This window comes from Ochotona curzoniae, unplaced genomic scaffold (genome assembly GCF_017591425.1).
Source record: "Ochotona curzoniae isolate NIBS_2020 unplaced genomic scaffold, NIBS_Ocur_1.0 contig_2723, whole genome shotgun sequence".
NCBI classification, from domain to species: Eukaryota; Metazoa; Chordata; class Mammalia; order Lagomorpha; family Ochotonidae; genus Ochotona; species Ochotona curzoniae.
The window spans coordinates 27272240-27289983 of NW_024465573.1; the positions used below are offsets into that span (position 1 = coordinate 27272240).

At 36.5% G+C, this 17744-nt stretch overlaps 1 protein-coding gene across 3 annotated transcripts in view; it reads left to right on the forward strand.

Moving 5' to 3' along the window:
- SLC36A4 (solute carrier family 36 member 4) overlaps positions 1-7509 on the forward strand; it is a 52450-nt gene extending 44941 nt beyond the window's left edge. For 2 of the 3 annotated variants that reach the window (XM_040977147.1, XM_040977149.1), the window contains one exon: positions 3510-6246. In XM_040977147.1, coding sequence (XP_040833081.1) covers positions 3510-3817 — 308 coding nt within the window. In that variant the 3' untranslated portion in view covers positions 3818-6246. Of the gene's footprint in view, positions 1-3509; positions 6247-7028 lie in introns of those variants that run through there. The other variant, XM_040977148.1, reaches the window with a different exon arrangement.
- Positions 7510-17744: the final 10235 nt, after the last annotated feature.

Genomic DNA, 17744 nt, shown 5'->3' on the forward strand with positions numbered 1-17744 from the left:
AGGAAAATAGGTTTTTAATTTTCATATCAGAGGAATTTTATGGTTCAAGATATGGTATTTTTTCTTTATAATTTTGGAAAATACTGAATAAACTTAATTACCACTTGGTGGATCTACTCATAATGCCTATCTAAATGATATAGGACTATCTTTAAAATAATCATATACTGAATATTTATAATGAATAAGCTGTCATTACCTTAAACTGTTCTCTTATTATTTCTCTCCTTCTGGTTTTTATATTTTGAATTTGACTAAAGTATATAATTACCCCCCCTTTTTTTTCTCTACTAAAGCCAGCGCTAAGTAATATATCTCAAGCAATTTTTATTACCTATTACCTCTTGATATACATTGAAAGTATCTTTTTATCTAATTGAAATTAGACTCCATAGTTATGAAATATTAATAAGGGCACATTGTATTATGGTGGATAAAGCTGCTACCTACAATGCCAGCATCCCATATGAGTCCGTCTTACTTGTGCCCCACGTGTTCCCCTTCCAGTCCAGATTGCTGAAGCCTGGAATAAGCAGTGGAGAAAAGCCCAAGTGTTAGAGCCCCTGCCACCATAATGGGAGATGCTGACAGAGCTCCTGGTTCCTGGTTTCAGACTGTCCTGGCACTGGCAGCAGCCATCTGGGGGGCAAATTAGCAGTTGGACCCTCTTTAGCCCTGAATTTTAGAATAAATACATATTAAGAAATATAAAAAAGATTTGATAGATGAAAATTTACTGCAAATTCTAAAATTTTGTGGTATTGATCCATGTCATTCTCTGTTTTATCAATGACCAGGTATATTATTGAAAAAAAATGAGGGAAAATGGATTCCAAATAGAAAATATCTTCGGGTGGAAGGTTGCAGTCATATTTGACCTGACCTCTGTATCACTGTCTACTATGAACATGTGGAAAAATTGCTCCGTGAAGTGAAAAGTCCTAATTAAGTTTGAGGATATGCTTTATAGTTCCCTGGAAATAAATGTTTACAGGATCTGCCAAACAAGGGAATCGGCTTTATGAAAATTTCTACTATTAGAATTGCAGATTCTTAGTCAATTCGTTATTTAACTAAAGAGTTACTTTAGTACTTTAATGAAACTATAATTATAATTTCAAAGAATGTTTAAGGCATTGGTATTCATCTTCATTGGAACTGAAAATTATAAATAATAACTCTGGCTCTGTGAAACACATGGGGAGAACTTAGTTATACTGAATCAGTCCTGCATCCTTTTGGAAAATGTTAGCAGTCAAAGAAAGAATAGGCAAAGAAGAAGCAACGAGTAGGAAGAGTAAAAAGCTCATAGTATATGGAGAGGGAAAAAAACCTGGAAAACCTAAAATGAACAACTACACCACAAACAGCTAAATTACAAAGAGGACATTGTACATACATATATAGAAATATATGTGTGAAAAACAAACACAGAATTAAGACAAAGCTAACAGGATATGAGAAAAATGATAGCCATGGCATTGCAGTTAAGGAAGGCCAAAAAGTGCGTAATTGGAATTCCAAAAGACAGTAAAAAGAAACTGTGATGTCATTGGTGGCAGGGATGATGCAGTTGTCATACTTGCATAGGAGCAAATCCAACAGTTACTTCTGTAGCCATGCTAAACCCTTGAAAAACCACTGAAAAAATCATCTTAAAGATAATTTGAAGGACTGTTGACCTTTCCCAGACTTTTGTTGGTAAGATCAAGATGAAAAAGCCAATAAAACTTGCAGAAAACCCATCAAAGATTTTGTAGGAAATGCAGCTGATATAGCAGGGTGCCTTTTTTTTAAAAAGCAACTTTTCGTTTTGAAGGAATTTGAACAGAAAAGTTGTGAGAAAATGGAGTTGCTAAAAGCTGATACTCAAATTTCTCTGATGTTAAAGCTCACACAAATAAAACACACTTGTTAAACCCGACATGAGCAGGGATGTAATACTCTGTCCAGTCGATATCCCTTATTATAATTTTACTAGTTTTTCCATTAATATCATTTTCAAGTCCTGGAAACAGTTTGAAGTCTCAGTTGAATTTAGTTGTTGGGTCTGCTTAGTCTCTTCTAGTCTTGACAGTCCTTGTCTTTCATGATCCTAATGCTTTTGAAATGCCAGTAACTGTGTGGGACTGTACAATTTACATTTGTTTGATGATCTCACTCTTGATTCAGTCAAAGTCAAGCCTTTTTTTAAAGGAGGAGGTTTATTTATTTATTTTTAAAGATTTATTAATTTTTCTTACAAACTGAGATATACAGAGAGGATGAGAGACAGAGAGGAAGATCTTCTGTCCGATGATTCACTCCCAAGTGAGCGCAACAGCCCGTGCTGTGCCAATCCAGAGCCAGGAACCAGGAAACTCCTCCAGGTCTCCCACACTGGTGCAGGGTCCCAGGGCCTTGGGCCGTCCTCTACTGCTTTCCCAGGCCACAAGCAGGGAGCTGGATGGGAAATGGAGCTGCCGGGGTTAGAACCGGTGCCCATATGGGATTCTGACTCATTCAAGGCGAGGATTTAGCCACTACGCCACTGGGCTGGGCCCAAGAAGAATTATTTTTAATAATGCAGACACAGAGAGGGAAGGATAAAACGGTATAGAGGACTCTTCCATCTGTTTCCTAAATGGCATCAATAGCCAGGATGGGACAGGAGTGAACCAGGAGCCAGGGCCTTCATCTGGCTGTCTCATGTGGGTCCAAGGGCACACATGGTTGGGCCAGTTTCCTCTGCTTTCCAGATGCATTCTCAGGGAGCTGGATTGTAAGTGTAGCATCCATATGGAGTTTAGATGCTGCAGCTGTCAGCTTAAACCATCGTAGACTCCCAAGGCTAAGCATTGTTAGCAAGCATCTCTCAGGAGTGATGGCATGCACTTAATGCATTGTATCATGGTGTCAGTAGCCTTATTGGTGATGATGACTTTGCTCACCTGGTTAGGTGGTCTCTGACATATTTCTCCATTGTAAAGTACTGCTTCTCCCTAGCTAGTTACTAGTTATCTTAGAGATACTTGAAACTATGCAAGATATCCTAATTTCCAGTTTTTTAGTTTTTTTTCCAGCTAATCTTAGTGTTCTTCAGGGATTATATGAAGTTTGATTGGTAGTGATTCTTTGTTTCCATTATTGTATTTTAGTTACTTGGAATTCTGTGAGGAACTGCTGTCTTCTGTCTCTGCCACCTCATGTTTTGTGTATTGTAAAATGAACTATACAGCAGGCAGAGTAATGCGAATGCTTTGGAAATGAACTATCCAGGTTTCTTTGTCCAGAATTGTATAGTAAAAGATTGAGAGTTGTTTATGTATGAAATTCTGGTCACAACTGAAAATTCAAGAAATGTCACCTATGGTTTCAGTTTCTTTGTTTATTTAGCTCTGAACAGAATATGAGCGATTTTCCCATAAAGCAAAGGTTTAGTAGTCCTGCTTCTATTAGTTTTAATTTACTAAAAGTTCCCACTTTTAATGTTCATGTAAGTGTTAAAACTATGCATTTTTGTTTTTTAGGTGCTGGAGCAATTCTTATTCCTCGTTTAGACATTGTGATTTCCTTCGTTGGTGCTGTGAGCAGCAGCACGTTGGCCCTCATCCTACCACCTTTGGTTGAAATTCTTACCTTTTCCAAGGACCACTACAACATATGGATGATCCTGAAAAATATTTCGATAGCATTTACTGGAGTTGTTGGCTTCCTATTAGGTACATATGTAACTGTAGAAGAAATTATTTATCCTACTCCCAAAGCCATAACTGGCACTCCGCACCAGTCCTCTCTAAATTTTAACTCAACATGCTTAGTTTCTGGTTTAAAATAGGAGAAGCAGAAAATTTCATCTGTTGGTTAATGCCAATTCATAAAGCAGTTGACATAAAAATTAATGAAATGCATTTTCATTGTCATTGTCACATACATAAAAGTAATATCAAACTATTTCCTCTTGCAACAATGTTATATTTTGGCAGTAAATGATAATCTTTGCCATAATAGTGAATTTTTTTTTTGCTGTGAATTTTTTTTATTAATTCTTTATTTTATGTCATTGGGGTTTAATAGGCGTCGGGGTTTCCCTTCTCCTCCCTACCCCTCACTGTTGTGCTCTCCAGTCTTCCAGTAGGTCAATAGAAGTAAATTGTAATAGATCCCTTTTCCTAAGTATTAGCAATAATTTTTTAAAAGCCTTGCTTTAGAAATTGAAAATATTAAAATATGAAAGATTAAGGAACAAAAATACTTCTGTTGTTCCTTCTCTCAATAAGAAATACTACAACCAAGATTTGTCTTTTTAATCCTTCCTGCTTATACTATTTTGCCACTCAGTTGAGGAAAGAACAGAATTTTAATACCAAGAGAATAATGACATGCATGTAAAAATCTCTCCAGGCCCTTTCAGCAAATGTCAAAACAAGCTTCATGTAAATGTGAAAAAAAAAACTTGATTATGTTTTTGCTAGAGACAAATACTTCTGGAAACATAGAAGAATTTCTGTGAACTATATGTAAGCATCAGAAAGTCCAAAAAAATCCAGCATCATTTTCAGACTACACAGTTAAGGTAATTGATCCCCATAGCTCTAGTCAGGAGGCACTGTGCAAGTCTGGTTTAAGCAGTTTGAATCGTATTTTCAAGGGGTCCTAAAGATGATTGGTACAGCTGCGTTATTTCTCACTGAGCAAGTGGCTGCCCAGAAAGGTGAAAGTCGATCAACACCAAGCCTTCAGACAGGAGAATCTTCTCACTTAAACTAGGGCTTTTCAAAAATTTGACATCATGGCCAAGAGAAAGAGTAACTTCTGTTCGGTTTAATTTTAATGTTGGGCCTATTTAATTACCTTTTGATACTTTGGAGAGTGGGCGGGGGCTATATGAACAGTATATATGATCTGAACAGAAAGTTGGAGAAGTGTAAGAAGCCTGAGCTGTGGTTGTATGAAAGAAACATGTTCTTTTAAACTGGAAGAAGGACCACTTGCTGCCATCACTATTGATGGCAGAGTGTATCCAATAGCCGTTTGTTTCCTGTGCTTTCCTTATTGTTTCTTTCCTTTTCTTAGGTTTGTAGGGATTACTTTCCTTAATAGCAGAAAATAGGTATCTGACAAAAGATGGATGAATGGACTTTCGTTCCCTGTGGCTTTCCTTATCACAGCCTTTTATTGATCTGCATGGGCAGAATGAAAGAACCTTAAAAGATCTGTGCTTGGGAAAATCAAAACAGTAATAATTGCTAGATGTTGAGGCACTCCGGGCTTATTTCAATAACTCCATATTCTTCAGCCCCTATCATTAACCAAGTTAGGGTCTCAGTTGAGGAGGAAGAAATTGTCAAGTTTTAAACATTTAGGATTGTCTGGTGATTTTTCAAAAAAAAATTCATACTTTAGCACGTGAACTTTTAAAATTAACTTGGTCATATTCTAATGTGTAATATATTTAAATATTTTATTCAAATCACTGCAGTTTCAATACTCTATTTTTAAAATTTAAATGTTAGCTTAGTTCAAGTATTTTTGCTTATAACATTAACTGGTCATTAATTACTATTCTGGAGATATATCAGAAGCTTTGTTTTGGTATAAATCTGTAAGAATGAAAAGTTTTTGTTATATGTGCATTAGATCTTACCATATTGTTTGTGATAGTTTTGTATCAAATCTTTTACATTGGGAGTTTCATTTTACCAAAAGAATGTGGCTGAAGTTATAGAAAAAATTGCACTCAGTGGAATGAATATAATCTTGAATATGATAATAAATTAGGTGTCTGAAAATTTTATATTGGTATAAAGTGAAATTAAAATCCTTATTTAATAGAAGTGTTGGGTTTTTGTCAGCTTTGTTCAGATTACATTTGAATTTGTATATGTGGTTTTCTTTCTATATATTGTTTTATTTGCCTTGTGAAATTTTGCATTGTTGGTCATAGTTACAAGTAATTTTTCAATTCAGCGGAAGAACATCATGAATGTCACGTCAACCAGGCTTTATGTTAAGCAATAAGAATGCCGAGTAAACATCTAATATTGAAATTACTGAATTATCAGTGCCTAAATAAAAGAAAATGTTGAATTGCAGAAATTCTTGCTTCTTAAGACACATGCAAAGTGCACATGCACTTAATTATGGATTTTTTATTGAATGTTTTATTTGCAAAATAACCAGTGGATTTTTTTCTTTGAAGATTGCATTAGTTTTAATAAGTCATAATATTAGGAGACTTTTGAATAAGATACTTTGATTATTCCAGTTGATTGCGCCTATCTGATCTGATCCCTTTTGGTTCATCACACTATGGCCAAAATAACTTCAGTGTTTGCCAGCCACCACAGTCACAGACTTTTCTCTGAATGTTAGTTTGTGAGTCTTTTTTGCTGAATGAGCATGGAAAAGGAAAGCTGTTTGCCTCTGATGGGCCCCGGTACGTCAGTTATCACTTCCCTAGCCCCCCGAAGAATTTCATTAGAATCTGCAGCAGCTTATCAAAACACTGGTTGACAGATTTAATGAGGAGTGGGGGTAGGTTTCTTTCCCCACCTGGTCATATTTCTTCACAAAGAAGTAAGAGCCAGAACTTTTTCGTATTTCAAGACCAATGTAGATGGTTTTTATCAAATGAAAACAAGTACAACATTGGCAAATGCCATTTTATGTCTTTATCCACCAAATTACCCTTTATTAAAACTTGTTGTCCCTTGATTTTTTTTTGTGTTTTGTTTTTACAATCATTTTATGACAGTGCACATGTTGTAAATTTCCTAGCAGGATCTAATTTCCTTCACTACTGTCATAATAGTTACATAAAAGTTATTTAAATGCAAAATACCATAAAATGCTAATTTAAATAATAAAGTAGTACCATAGTGCCATTTCTGGCTATGTCAAAAAAATCATTTTACATTATCAGATGATCTATATGTTTACTGATTTATTTTATTCCTTATCTGATAATATTCATTAAGCTACTGGTAATATATAAGTAAGTTTATTTCCATTAGATTTATTTTGTGTCTTTTCTTTTTTAAATGAAGAAAAAAGTGAGGATGAGACCTAATTTGGGTTAATACCATCAATAAACAGATGCAGTATTAACACCTGTGATATCACTACAGGTAAGCTGTGTTTGTGATATTTTGGTATATAAGTTATAGTGATGCTTTCTAACATCTGGGTGGCTATACTGGTTAATTATTTTCTGACATTATGGTTGCTCTTGTTTATGCCATTTGCATTCAGTGGATTCAATAGTTTTCTGTTAGAATAAATCTGTTTATAAATATCACTTTATTGCCCTATTATAGATGAAATGATGAATGACTGTGCCTTTTTAAATTTCCTATTAAAATATCTAGATACTATTTGCATTCATACATGCACACATAGAGACAGACATGTCATGCCAGGAATCTGAATGTGAGGCCATTTAAATTGGATCAAGAGAGAAATGTTAAAAATAGCACTGTGAAACATTGTATTAAAGTTTCCTGCATATGGGCCTGGCGTGGCCTAGTGGCTAAAGTCCTCGCCTTGAATACACCTGGGATCCCATATGGGTGCCGGTTCTAATCCCGGGAGCCCCACTTCCCATCCAGCTCCCTGCTTGTGGCCTGGGAAAGCAGTCGAGGACGACCCAAAGCCTTGGGACCCTGCACCCATGTGGGAGACCTGGAAGAAGTTCCTGGTTCCTGGCTTCAGATCGGTCTGGCATCGGCCGTTGCGCTCACTTGGAGAGTGAATCATCGGGTGGAAGATCTTCCTCTCTGTCTCTCCTCCTCTCTGTATATCTGACTTTCCAATAAATAAATAAATCTTTAAAAAATAATAAGGTTTCCTGGATAACAAATAGTAAAATACGTGTTTATACCCTGAATAAATTAAGTTGTATATTTTTATCTTTTTCTAAATGATTTTTCTGGTTTAAATAAACACTAAACATCATTACACTTTATTTTTCTTTATAATTATAAAAACTTGTTTTAAAATATTGTATCTGTCCTGAATTTTCAACAAATGATGTTGCTCGCAGTTGCTTTATAAAATAACTCATCTTTTTAAAAGTTCAATTCATTGACAAACGTCATGAACAAATGGCACTAGTACAGCGTTCTAATAATAACATTTTAATCATTCCTTATGACTAATTCCTTTTCATGTTAGGAATTGTTATATATCTCAAAGATTTAAGAACAGAAGTTCATTAAAACTGAAAAGATAAAATCAAAAACATGACCTGAACTTCCTACAGACTTAATATAGGATGAGCATCCTGCATGATTCATCCATGATTTATCAAGGATAGGTACCGATACTTTTGCTTTTATTATAAAACTATAGCGAAGTTTTTGTAAAGCATCCTTGCAACCTCATATCAAAACTATAAATATATTTGTATCTGTGTCAGCAGTCCTGCTGTTAAGACTTTGAGAAAAGAACATATTGTAGTTCATTTAAAAGGCTATGTTTAAAGATACATCTGAAGCATTGAATTACCCAAAATATGTAACAATAAAGAGGTGATAAATTATTATGTCTTCACATATGGTACAGTAGAGGTTATATAAATTATACTGAAGTATTTCAAATACTAATAATTTGAGGAAGGAAAAATGAAAAATATTAATTGTAACCAAAACTATGCTTTTGGGTTAAGATAGTGGGATATACAGGAACTTGGGGTCATTGTCATGAGTATTTTCAAATGGTTGGTTAAAAGGATTGTGAGAGGAACGAAGAGAGATGCTTTGGGGAGGGGACCAGGAAATTTATAAGGCCTTGTTAGTAACAGGTGTTCCTGGCAACCAATAGAAGGCCTAAAAAGACTATATATCTACATCTGTATATCTATCTATAAAGGCTATGTATATATATACATTTACCAAATATATATGTGTGTGTGTATATATATATATATTCTAGATATTCTATCTAGGAAGAAAGAAATGTACATACAATGAAAAGCTCTATGGAATACCTGGAGGGGAAAAATTATGCTTTGTGAAGTTTATTTTGTGCTTTATTCCTTTTTAAAAATTTATTTTTATTTGAAAAGATTTTTACAGAGAAGGAGGGACAAAGAAGTCTTTTATCTACCAATTTACTACAACATGGCCACAACAGAGCTGAGTCAATCTCAAGCTGAAAGTCTGGGGCTGTTTCCGGCTCACCCACATGGGTGTAATGGTCCTAGACTTAGACCATCCTCCATGGTTTTCTTATCCACAAGCAGAGAACTGGATTGGAAGTGGAGAATCTAGGACACAAACCCATGCCCATATGGGATGCCAACACTGCAGGTAGAGGACCAGCTTGATATGCCATGACTGGCCTCATTGTGCCTTATTTCTAAATAAAAGGTTAGAATAGTGGTTCCTAACAGAATGCTTACAAACATTTGTGTATAATTATGGGGTTCAGATTTCAAGGAGCCAAACTCCAGAGGAAGGGTTTCCTGGGAAAGTCACATCATTTTTTGAAGAACAGATTTCTCTCAAGGTTTCCTTGTTAATGTGTGTTTGATGGCTTGAAATGTATAGAGGGAATTGAATCTTTAGTTTTTCAGATGCTTTCAAACATGGCACCACTTGTGCCAAATGGTATAACACCCAAACTAAAACTACTATATTAACCGTGTTGAGGAATTGGGAAGTAATTTTGTTGTCCTCCATTTTGGATCTTGATCTGTGTTAGAAGGTCAAGGACTGGACACAGAACATCACTATGCTGGGTGAGGAGGAAAGATCTGCTGGGTATGTGTCAAGGTTGAGCAGGTCTAGAGTAGAACAGGAAAGCAGGCACATGAAGAAACACAATGCAGAGATGAGCAGCTCACTACCTGATTTATATATCTTTGTAGCTCTGGTACCTGTACCTTACTGTTCTCCACCAAAGCAATGAAGAGGTACTTGATAGTTGTGTGTAAGTGTGTGTCTTCTATATCGTTCATTAATGTTTTCTAATTTTCACCAAAGCAATTTTTCATATTGTTGGTTAAATTTGTCTCAAGGTAGTTAAATTTGGAATGGTGGAATAGACTAATAACCCCCAAAATTAACCCACGCATCTGTATCCAACTAACCTGTTACAAGTAAGCTAAAGAATCAATCCCTGGAGAAAAAAATCTGTTTAGCAACAAAATACTACTCAGTCATATAAAAAAGGAATCCTGTGTTTCAGAATAGATTAGATGCAATTGGAGACATTTATGCTGGGAGAAACAAGCAAATCCAGTAAGACAAAATATGTTTTCATGACTTTTAGTAATTAATATATGGAGTACAAAAATGTAGTTTTTAAGACCAACACTGACATTCTGAAATTGGATTATTGCAGCCTCTGTTGTATATATATTCCACACTTTTCTTTATCCAGTCATCAGTGGATGGACATATGGCTTGAATCATTTATAAGCTATTGTGTATGGCACTGCTATAAACATGGAAATATAGATAAGTCTGTCATATGCAAGTTTCACTTCTTTTGGGTAAATTCCCAGAAGTGGGATTACTGGATCATATGGAAGATCTATTTTCAACATTCTTTGGAATCTTCCTTCTGTCATCCATGGTGGGTGTATTAGTATGCTTCAGGACATACAGAGGTCCTGTGTACATTCCCACCAGCAGTAACTAGGCTACCTTTTTCCCCACATCCTTGCCAGCATTTATCAATTTTTGGATGATTGCCATTCTAACTAGGGTAAGGTGAGATTTTGTGTGGTTTTATTTGCATTTCCCTAATGGCTAGCGATCCTGAGCATATTTTCATGTATCTGTTGGCCATTTGAACATCATCCTTTGTAAAATGCCTGGTCATATGTTTTGTCCATTTCTTAACTGAATTGTTTTATGGTTGTTGAGGTTTTTGAGCTTTTTTTTTTTTTAATATTTTGGATATCAATCCTTTTTCAGATGTATGGTTTCCAAATATTTTCTCCCATTCTGTTAGTTGCTTCTTCACTTTGTTCAGTCTTTCCTTAAGTGTTCAGTAACTTCTTAGTTTGCTGTAATCCCGTTTTCTAGTTTTGCTTTATTTGCCTGTGCTTTTGAAGTCCTATCTAGGACATCTTTGACTAGGCCAGTGTCTTACAGTGTTTCCCCTGCATTTTCCCTCGTAAATGGTTTCAGGTATTAAGTGTAGATGTCAGAAACTTTTGAATAGTTGAGGGGCAAAAAAAAAGAGAGAAGAGTCTGTGATATTGACAGCTCCTAAATAAGGAGCCATATTCTTTTTCATTAAAAAAATGAAGCCGACAATTGTGTCTGCTCTTTTGAGACTTCATACCTACTTAAAAAGGTTAATTTCTCAAAATTGCAATTGCACCAAATATTTAATCAAGATATCACTTTAAGTAAATACTGTGTGCTTTAAAGTAACAGTCATTGTTTAACACAGTTTTATGAAAAGCACCTCTGGAGATAACATGTAAAAGTAAAAACAATGGAACATTTAAAACAACAACATATTCACTCATGTCACAGATCAAGCCTAATTCATTTGTGCCCAATTTTCACTATCCATAGCTGCTTTAGCTTTACTATCTGCTCAACTTTAAAAAAATAGCAAATGTGAGAGCTGATTGCATGTTCATTTTTGTTCATGTCGATTGTGCTTACTTCTGAAAAAGCCCACTTTCAGATCACAGTTTCCACCCTGGGTAGCTGTCATTATCTGAATTTAAGGGCCTATCTATGAGAGGATGTGGAGTTTTGGGAGCAGACATGACAGTCAAGTGCTGGCTTCCCCTAGCTTCTCAGCTCTGGGCAGCCTGAGTGTAATGATGTCTCATCCCTCTGTTTCATGTGTGTTCATTTTATTCTGCTGCCTTTCCTCTCTGTCAGACTCTATTCATGGTAGGTGAAAGCAAGAATAAAATAACCTATGAATTATTCCAATTACTCCTGACAGCCACTCAGCCAACAGTAGCTGAGAATTGCCACCCAGGCATCATTGTCTATATGTTTTCACAAGACTGAGCAAGACCTGTGGAGACTTGACTTCTTAATGTATCAGCAAAACCAAAAGTAACTAGGAATAAAACTTATTTAAAGTTTATAAATACATTCAATATTTTCTTCTCATCCTGGATTTGAGGAAACATTTTTAAAAATAAATGGATAAGACTTTCACGATTACCTCCAAATTTGACATCAGGAATGAATATACAATTTTGAAAGCAGTTATCTATACATACCTAATGGTTCTTTTAATTAAGTGGTCTATTGTAGATAGTAAATATCAAGATGATAGTTCTGGGGCACCTGTTATGTGTGGGGATGTTTATAAGCAGTGTCTTTTTTGTTTGTTTTTGTTGAAGTCTTGTAACTCTACGGAATTTGTGGCATTATTGCCCCAGTTTACAAAGGAGGAGCCTGAGACTGGAGGAGGTTAAACACTACCTCAAGTGACACGTGCTTTCCATCCCCAGATCTGACTAACACTAAGCTCTGTGCCCTTTATCATTAGGTCATGTAGTATAATCTCTGTACAGATCAAATTGATGCCCATCCTTTGGTGACATTCAACTTTAATGAAAACAGCTCTTGTCATTTTTCTAAAGTCAGACAGTGAAGCCGTATCTTTTTGGAGTGATTATGTGAATGCTTGTAGTATGTTCCCTTTAAAAATGTCAGGAGATTCGAGAGGAGGCAAGTTCAAACTGCAGCAGGTAAGACGTAAAATGCAATTTCCTGAGACTGTAGTGAGAATGAAAAGGTTTTACTGAGAGTGTATATTAGGATATCTGCAAAAGGTTATCGATTTCAGCCCAAAGCAACAGGAATTGATTAAATTACTCCTAAAAGTCTGAAAGAGTATCATTATTAAGGAAGTCTTGAAATAAAATTTAGATCCCTGAAAATGTATAATTAAAGTCTCTTGGCTCTAAAAGGGAATCTTTGAGATTGCTGAATTTTTCTGATTGGGAGAAATATTTAGATAATTTAGACCTTGTAAATATTTTTGCTGATACGAAAGAGCAAATGTTCACTTTACAATCAGAAATTCAAGTTAGTTCAACATGATTTCAGTATTTTGGGTATATATGTATTGTAAGTGTGCATTTACATAAATACACATGTGCATGTATCTGTATACCAATATTAGTAAAATATTTACATATTTAAAGACATTTAAAACTTCTGAAAAATAAAGTGAATGAATCTTGTGAGTTGCAAATTCAGGCATAAAAGAGGAAAACAAATGTGTTACAACTTTGTACATACCAAATTTTAAAGTGTTACTTAGTCAACATAATCCAATTGCTGAAGTCTCAATGCAGTGCATTTAATTCAATTCAATTTCACAAAAGTCAAGGAGCATCCATAAAGCTTTAATCTCAATGTGAAGATGTTGAATTTCATCTCCTAATGGTGGCTTGAGCATACAATTGAGTCTCCTCTCTTATGAGATTCCTTTGGAATAGCAGTAAGAATATCAAAGGGAATGGATACATTGCAGGAGTGTCATAATTGAAAGATTCCTAGGATATGATGAGCCACTGAAAATGAAAAGATGCGAAACAGCAGAAGAAAAATGCAGTGCAGAAAATGGTCATCAAGGGACTGCCATGGGAATGGGGTCAGCCTCGTCAGGAGAATCCTGGGAAGCATGAGGTCCACAGGCATGGAGACAAGAAATGAGAGGAGCAGAACACAGAACCAAGCAAGGCACATCATAAAGGACCTCTGCACAACACACTCGGAGCTAACAGACCAAGACTGAATGCTTTCTGTGTGAGATCAGTAGTAAGACTAGACTGCTGGTTCTCATCACTTCTTTGGAGAATGTACTGGATTCCTTATTTGGGACAATGGCTATATGCTATATTTTGAATGTGTTCCTTCTCTTTAACTGAAATTCCTAGTGAGATGGTATTTGAAGGTGACATTTTTGAGATGTAGGTCCTGGAGGTGGGACTTTGCTGAATTGCTCCAGCACCCTTACAAGCAATGAGGAATCCAGAGCTCCCTCCTACCATGTGATGGAAGAAAGCTGTAAACCAGGAAGAGGGCCTTCGCCAAAATATTGGCACACTCGTATCTTGATTTTAGACCTCGCATTCTTTGAAATTTGGTGAAATAGCTGTTTGCTGCTTTTTAAGCGCCCTGAATCCGTGGTATACTGTTAACAGCAGTCTAGCAGGGAGAGGGAGAGAGACAGAAAGAGAGAGGTAGAAAACACACACAGATTGGAAAGAAAGTTTTATATGCAGATGACATAACCTTGTATAAAGGAATCTAAAGCAATCTAATAAGTTATTATAAGCATTAGTAAAGGAATTGCAGCATACAAGATTAGTATCTAAAAACCAATTGGACTTACATACAATCACAGGTGAACAAATCAAAAGCATTATTTATGACCAGAAGATGGAGATAGCCCAAATGGCAACTGACAGATGAATGGATGAATAAAATGCCATATACATACTTAAAATATTACTCAGCGGTTAAAGTCTTTGCCTTGAACACGCCAGGATCAAATATGGGCACCAGTTCTAATCCTGGCAAGCTGCTTCCCATCCAGCTCCCTGCTTGTGGCCTGGGAAAGCAGTCAAGGACGGTCCAAAGCCTTGGGACCCTGCACCAGTGTGGGAGACCTGGAAGAAGTTCCTGGTTCCTGGCTTTGGATTGGCTCAGCTCCAGTTGTTGCGCTCACTTGGGGAGTGAATCATCGGAAGGAAGATCTTCCTCTCTGTCTCTCCTCCTCTCTGTATATTTGACTTTCCAATAAAAATAAAAATAAAATAAATCTTTAAAAAAAATTAGTGGACTTTATGGTGTGTAGGGTCTCTCTCAGTAAAGGTGATTTTAGAAAGTTGTGTCCTGGGGCCCAGCGCAGTAGCCTAGCAACTAAAGTTCTCGTCTTGCACATGCCAGGATCCCGTATAGCCATCAGTTCTAGTAATGGTGTTCTGCTTCCCACTCAGCTCCCTGCTTGTGGCCTGGGAAAGCAGTCGGAGATGGCCCAGGGTCTTGGCACCCATGTGGAAGACCCAGAAGAGGGTCCTGGCTTTGGTTCGGTGTAACTCTGGCTGTTGCAGCCACATGCGGAATCATTCAGTGGATGGAAGATCTTCCTCTCTGTCTCTCCTCCTCTCTGTATATCTGACTTTCCAGTAAAAATAAAAATAATTGGGCCAGGCGCGGTGGCACAGTGGTTAAGGTCCTCGCCTTGCACGCCCGGGATCCCATATGGGCGCCAGTTCTATCCCAGCAGCCCCGCTTCCCTTCCAGCTCCCTGCCTGTGGCCCGGGAAAGCAGTTGAGGACGGCCCAAAGCTTTGGGACCCTGCACCCGCGTGGGAGACCTGGAAGAGGCTCCTGGCTTTGGATAGGCATAGCATCGGCCGTTGCGCTCACTTGGGGAGTGAATCATCGGGTGGAAGATCTTCCTCTCTGTCTCTCCTCTCTGTATATCTGCCTTTCCAATAAAAATAAATAAATAAATAAATAAATAAATAAAAATAATTTAAAAAACAAAGTATTTTTTGCAGTGCTACATCATGGGATGAACCCTGAATATTTGCTGAACAAAACAACTCAGACACAAACGGACGATATTGTGTGATTCTGCTTATGTGAAATATCTAATATAATCAAATTCACGAAGACAGGAGGCTTGGGAAAGGGAGGAATGGAGAGTTACTGCTTAATTAAAGGGTTCAGTTTGGTATGATAGAAAGATCTGGAGTATGAATCTGTTGACAGTTGCAACCCATGTAAATGGATTTGATGTTATGGAAGTATTCACTTAAAATGATTCATATGGTAAATGTTGTGTTTTGTATATTTTCTCACAACCAAAAATGATGGTTAAGAAAACACTTCCATTTGGGCCCGGTGTGGTGGCGCAGTGGTTAAGGTCCTCACCTTGCATGCCCGGGATCCCATATGGGTGCCGGTTCTATCCTGGCAGCCCCACTTCCCTTCCAGCTCCCTGCTTGTGGCCCGGGAAAGCAGTCGAGGACGGCCCAAACCCTTAGGACCCTGCACCCGTGTGGGAGACCTGCAGGAAGCTCCTGGCTCCTGGCTTCGGATTGGCATAGCATCGGCCATTGCGCTCACTTGGGGAGTGAATCATCGGAAGGAAGATCTTCCTCTCTGTCTCTCCTTTCTGTATATCCACCTTTCCAATAAAAATAAAATAAATCATAAAAAAAAGAAAACACTTCCATTTGCAGCAACATAATAAAAGGTAATTGTTCTCTTGGGAATTAGCTGGTATGGGTGACACACAAAACGTTTCCTGAACCTCCCAAATAGTACTTAGTGCAAAGCGTGGTTTAGTCATTTGTACGTCCTGGACATAAGCCCTGAGTTCTGAGCATGGTCATTGTTCCTTCACTTGTTCACTCATTCAGCCTGCCTTACTGGATGATATGTTGTAGGATGTGGTGTTTTACAGAGTTTCGCCTGAAGGCTGCTGTGAGGTGACTCATTCATTCTGTTGTGCTCTTTGAGGAAATGTCTTCTCTTGCCACCTGTCCATAGCAACTTATTACAGCTTGCTATAGACCTGATGATGTTGGTTTTTCTCCTTGTAGCCCTTCAAATCTCTATTTTAAAATCACTAAGTAGTACATGGCTAAGTTTACTTATGGTTGATTTTTTTTAAGTGTTGTGTTTATTTCATCATTTGCCAAAATGTCAGTCTCATTTCAAATTTATCTTTTAAATATGAAATGTTTTCTGTTTTCTTGATGATAGTTGCCTAATGTAGATATATTCATCACTGTGACCTTAGCCGACCAGCGTGTGATTTTTTAATTATCCTTTTTTCATTTTTTTATGGCGTGTGAATTATTAGATAATTTCAACATTTGAGTGAAAGAGACTTGTTATCCTTATGTTCTAAATACTTGGTATCTTTTTGCTGCACTGACCAGAATGTCAGGAGGCCTCATTCCTATTCCATATCTTAGTTAACTAGTAATTGCTAAATTTAAAATTCAGTACAAATCACTAATTAGCTGAAAGCTTTTGACTATAATTAAATGTGACACCAAAGGATAATTTTCAAAAAATGATAGGAATTATAATTTTGTGAACTGTAATGAACATGTGTCAAAAATTTAAAAAACTCGTTACATGCATAAATTATAATTTAAGTAAAGAAATATTAAAGTGAATTTGCAAATTTTGTACTATCCATAGGACAATAGTCAATTTCATTCTAACTCACTCTCCTAATTTACATTCCAATAGACAAAAAATGTTTTCATTGCTGTCAATTTGATGCAAGTTAACTTGTATCTCTTTGGAGTTATAAGATAACTTAGGCAAAGTCGCTCCTCTGTAGGAATAAATAATTCCTAGAGCCTGTAGCCTTTTGTTGAAAGAATATCCAGTAATCTCTTTTGAACATTTGAAAGTCTCAAGGTTTTTTTACAGTAATAAAAATTATAATTCTGTCTTAGAAGTTATATAAGGCAGAATAGGGAGCACATTCAGTGAAACAATACAGAGAAAATCCTTTTTTTTAGGCTGTGCTTAGCTTTATTTTTTTCTCATTGGGATAGAATAAATCAAATATTAATAATCTGGAGAAACTAAATATTAACTCACTTTGGTTATCTAAGATTATAAGTGGGAGTTTAGCAACTATACATTGAATACAAAATGAACACGCATGATACATGTGTATATGACCCCACACAAATAACGAATCATTTGTCATATTAGACTTTGTTTCCTAAGATATGAAATTATTTTTTCTCTCAATAAGAAGTACTTCCACATAAGTGAGTGT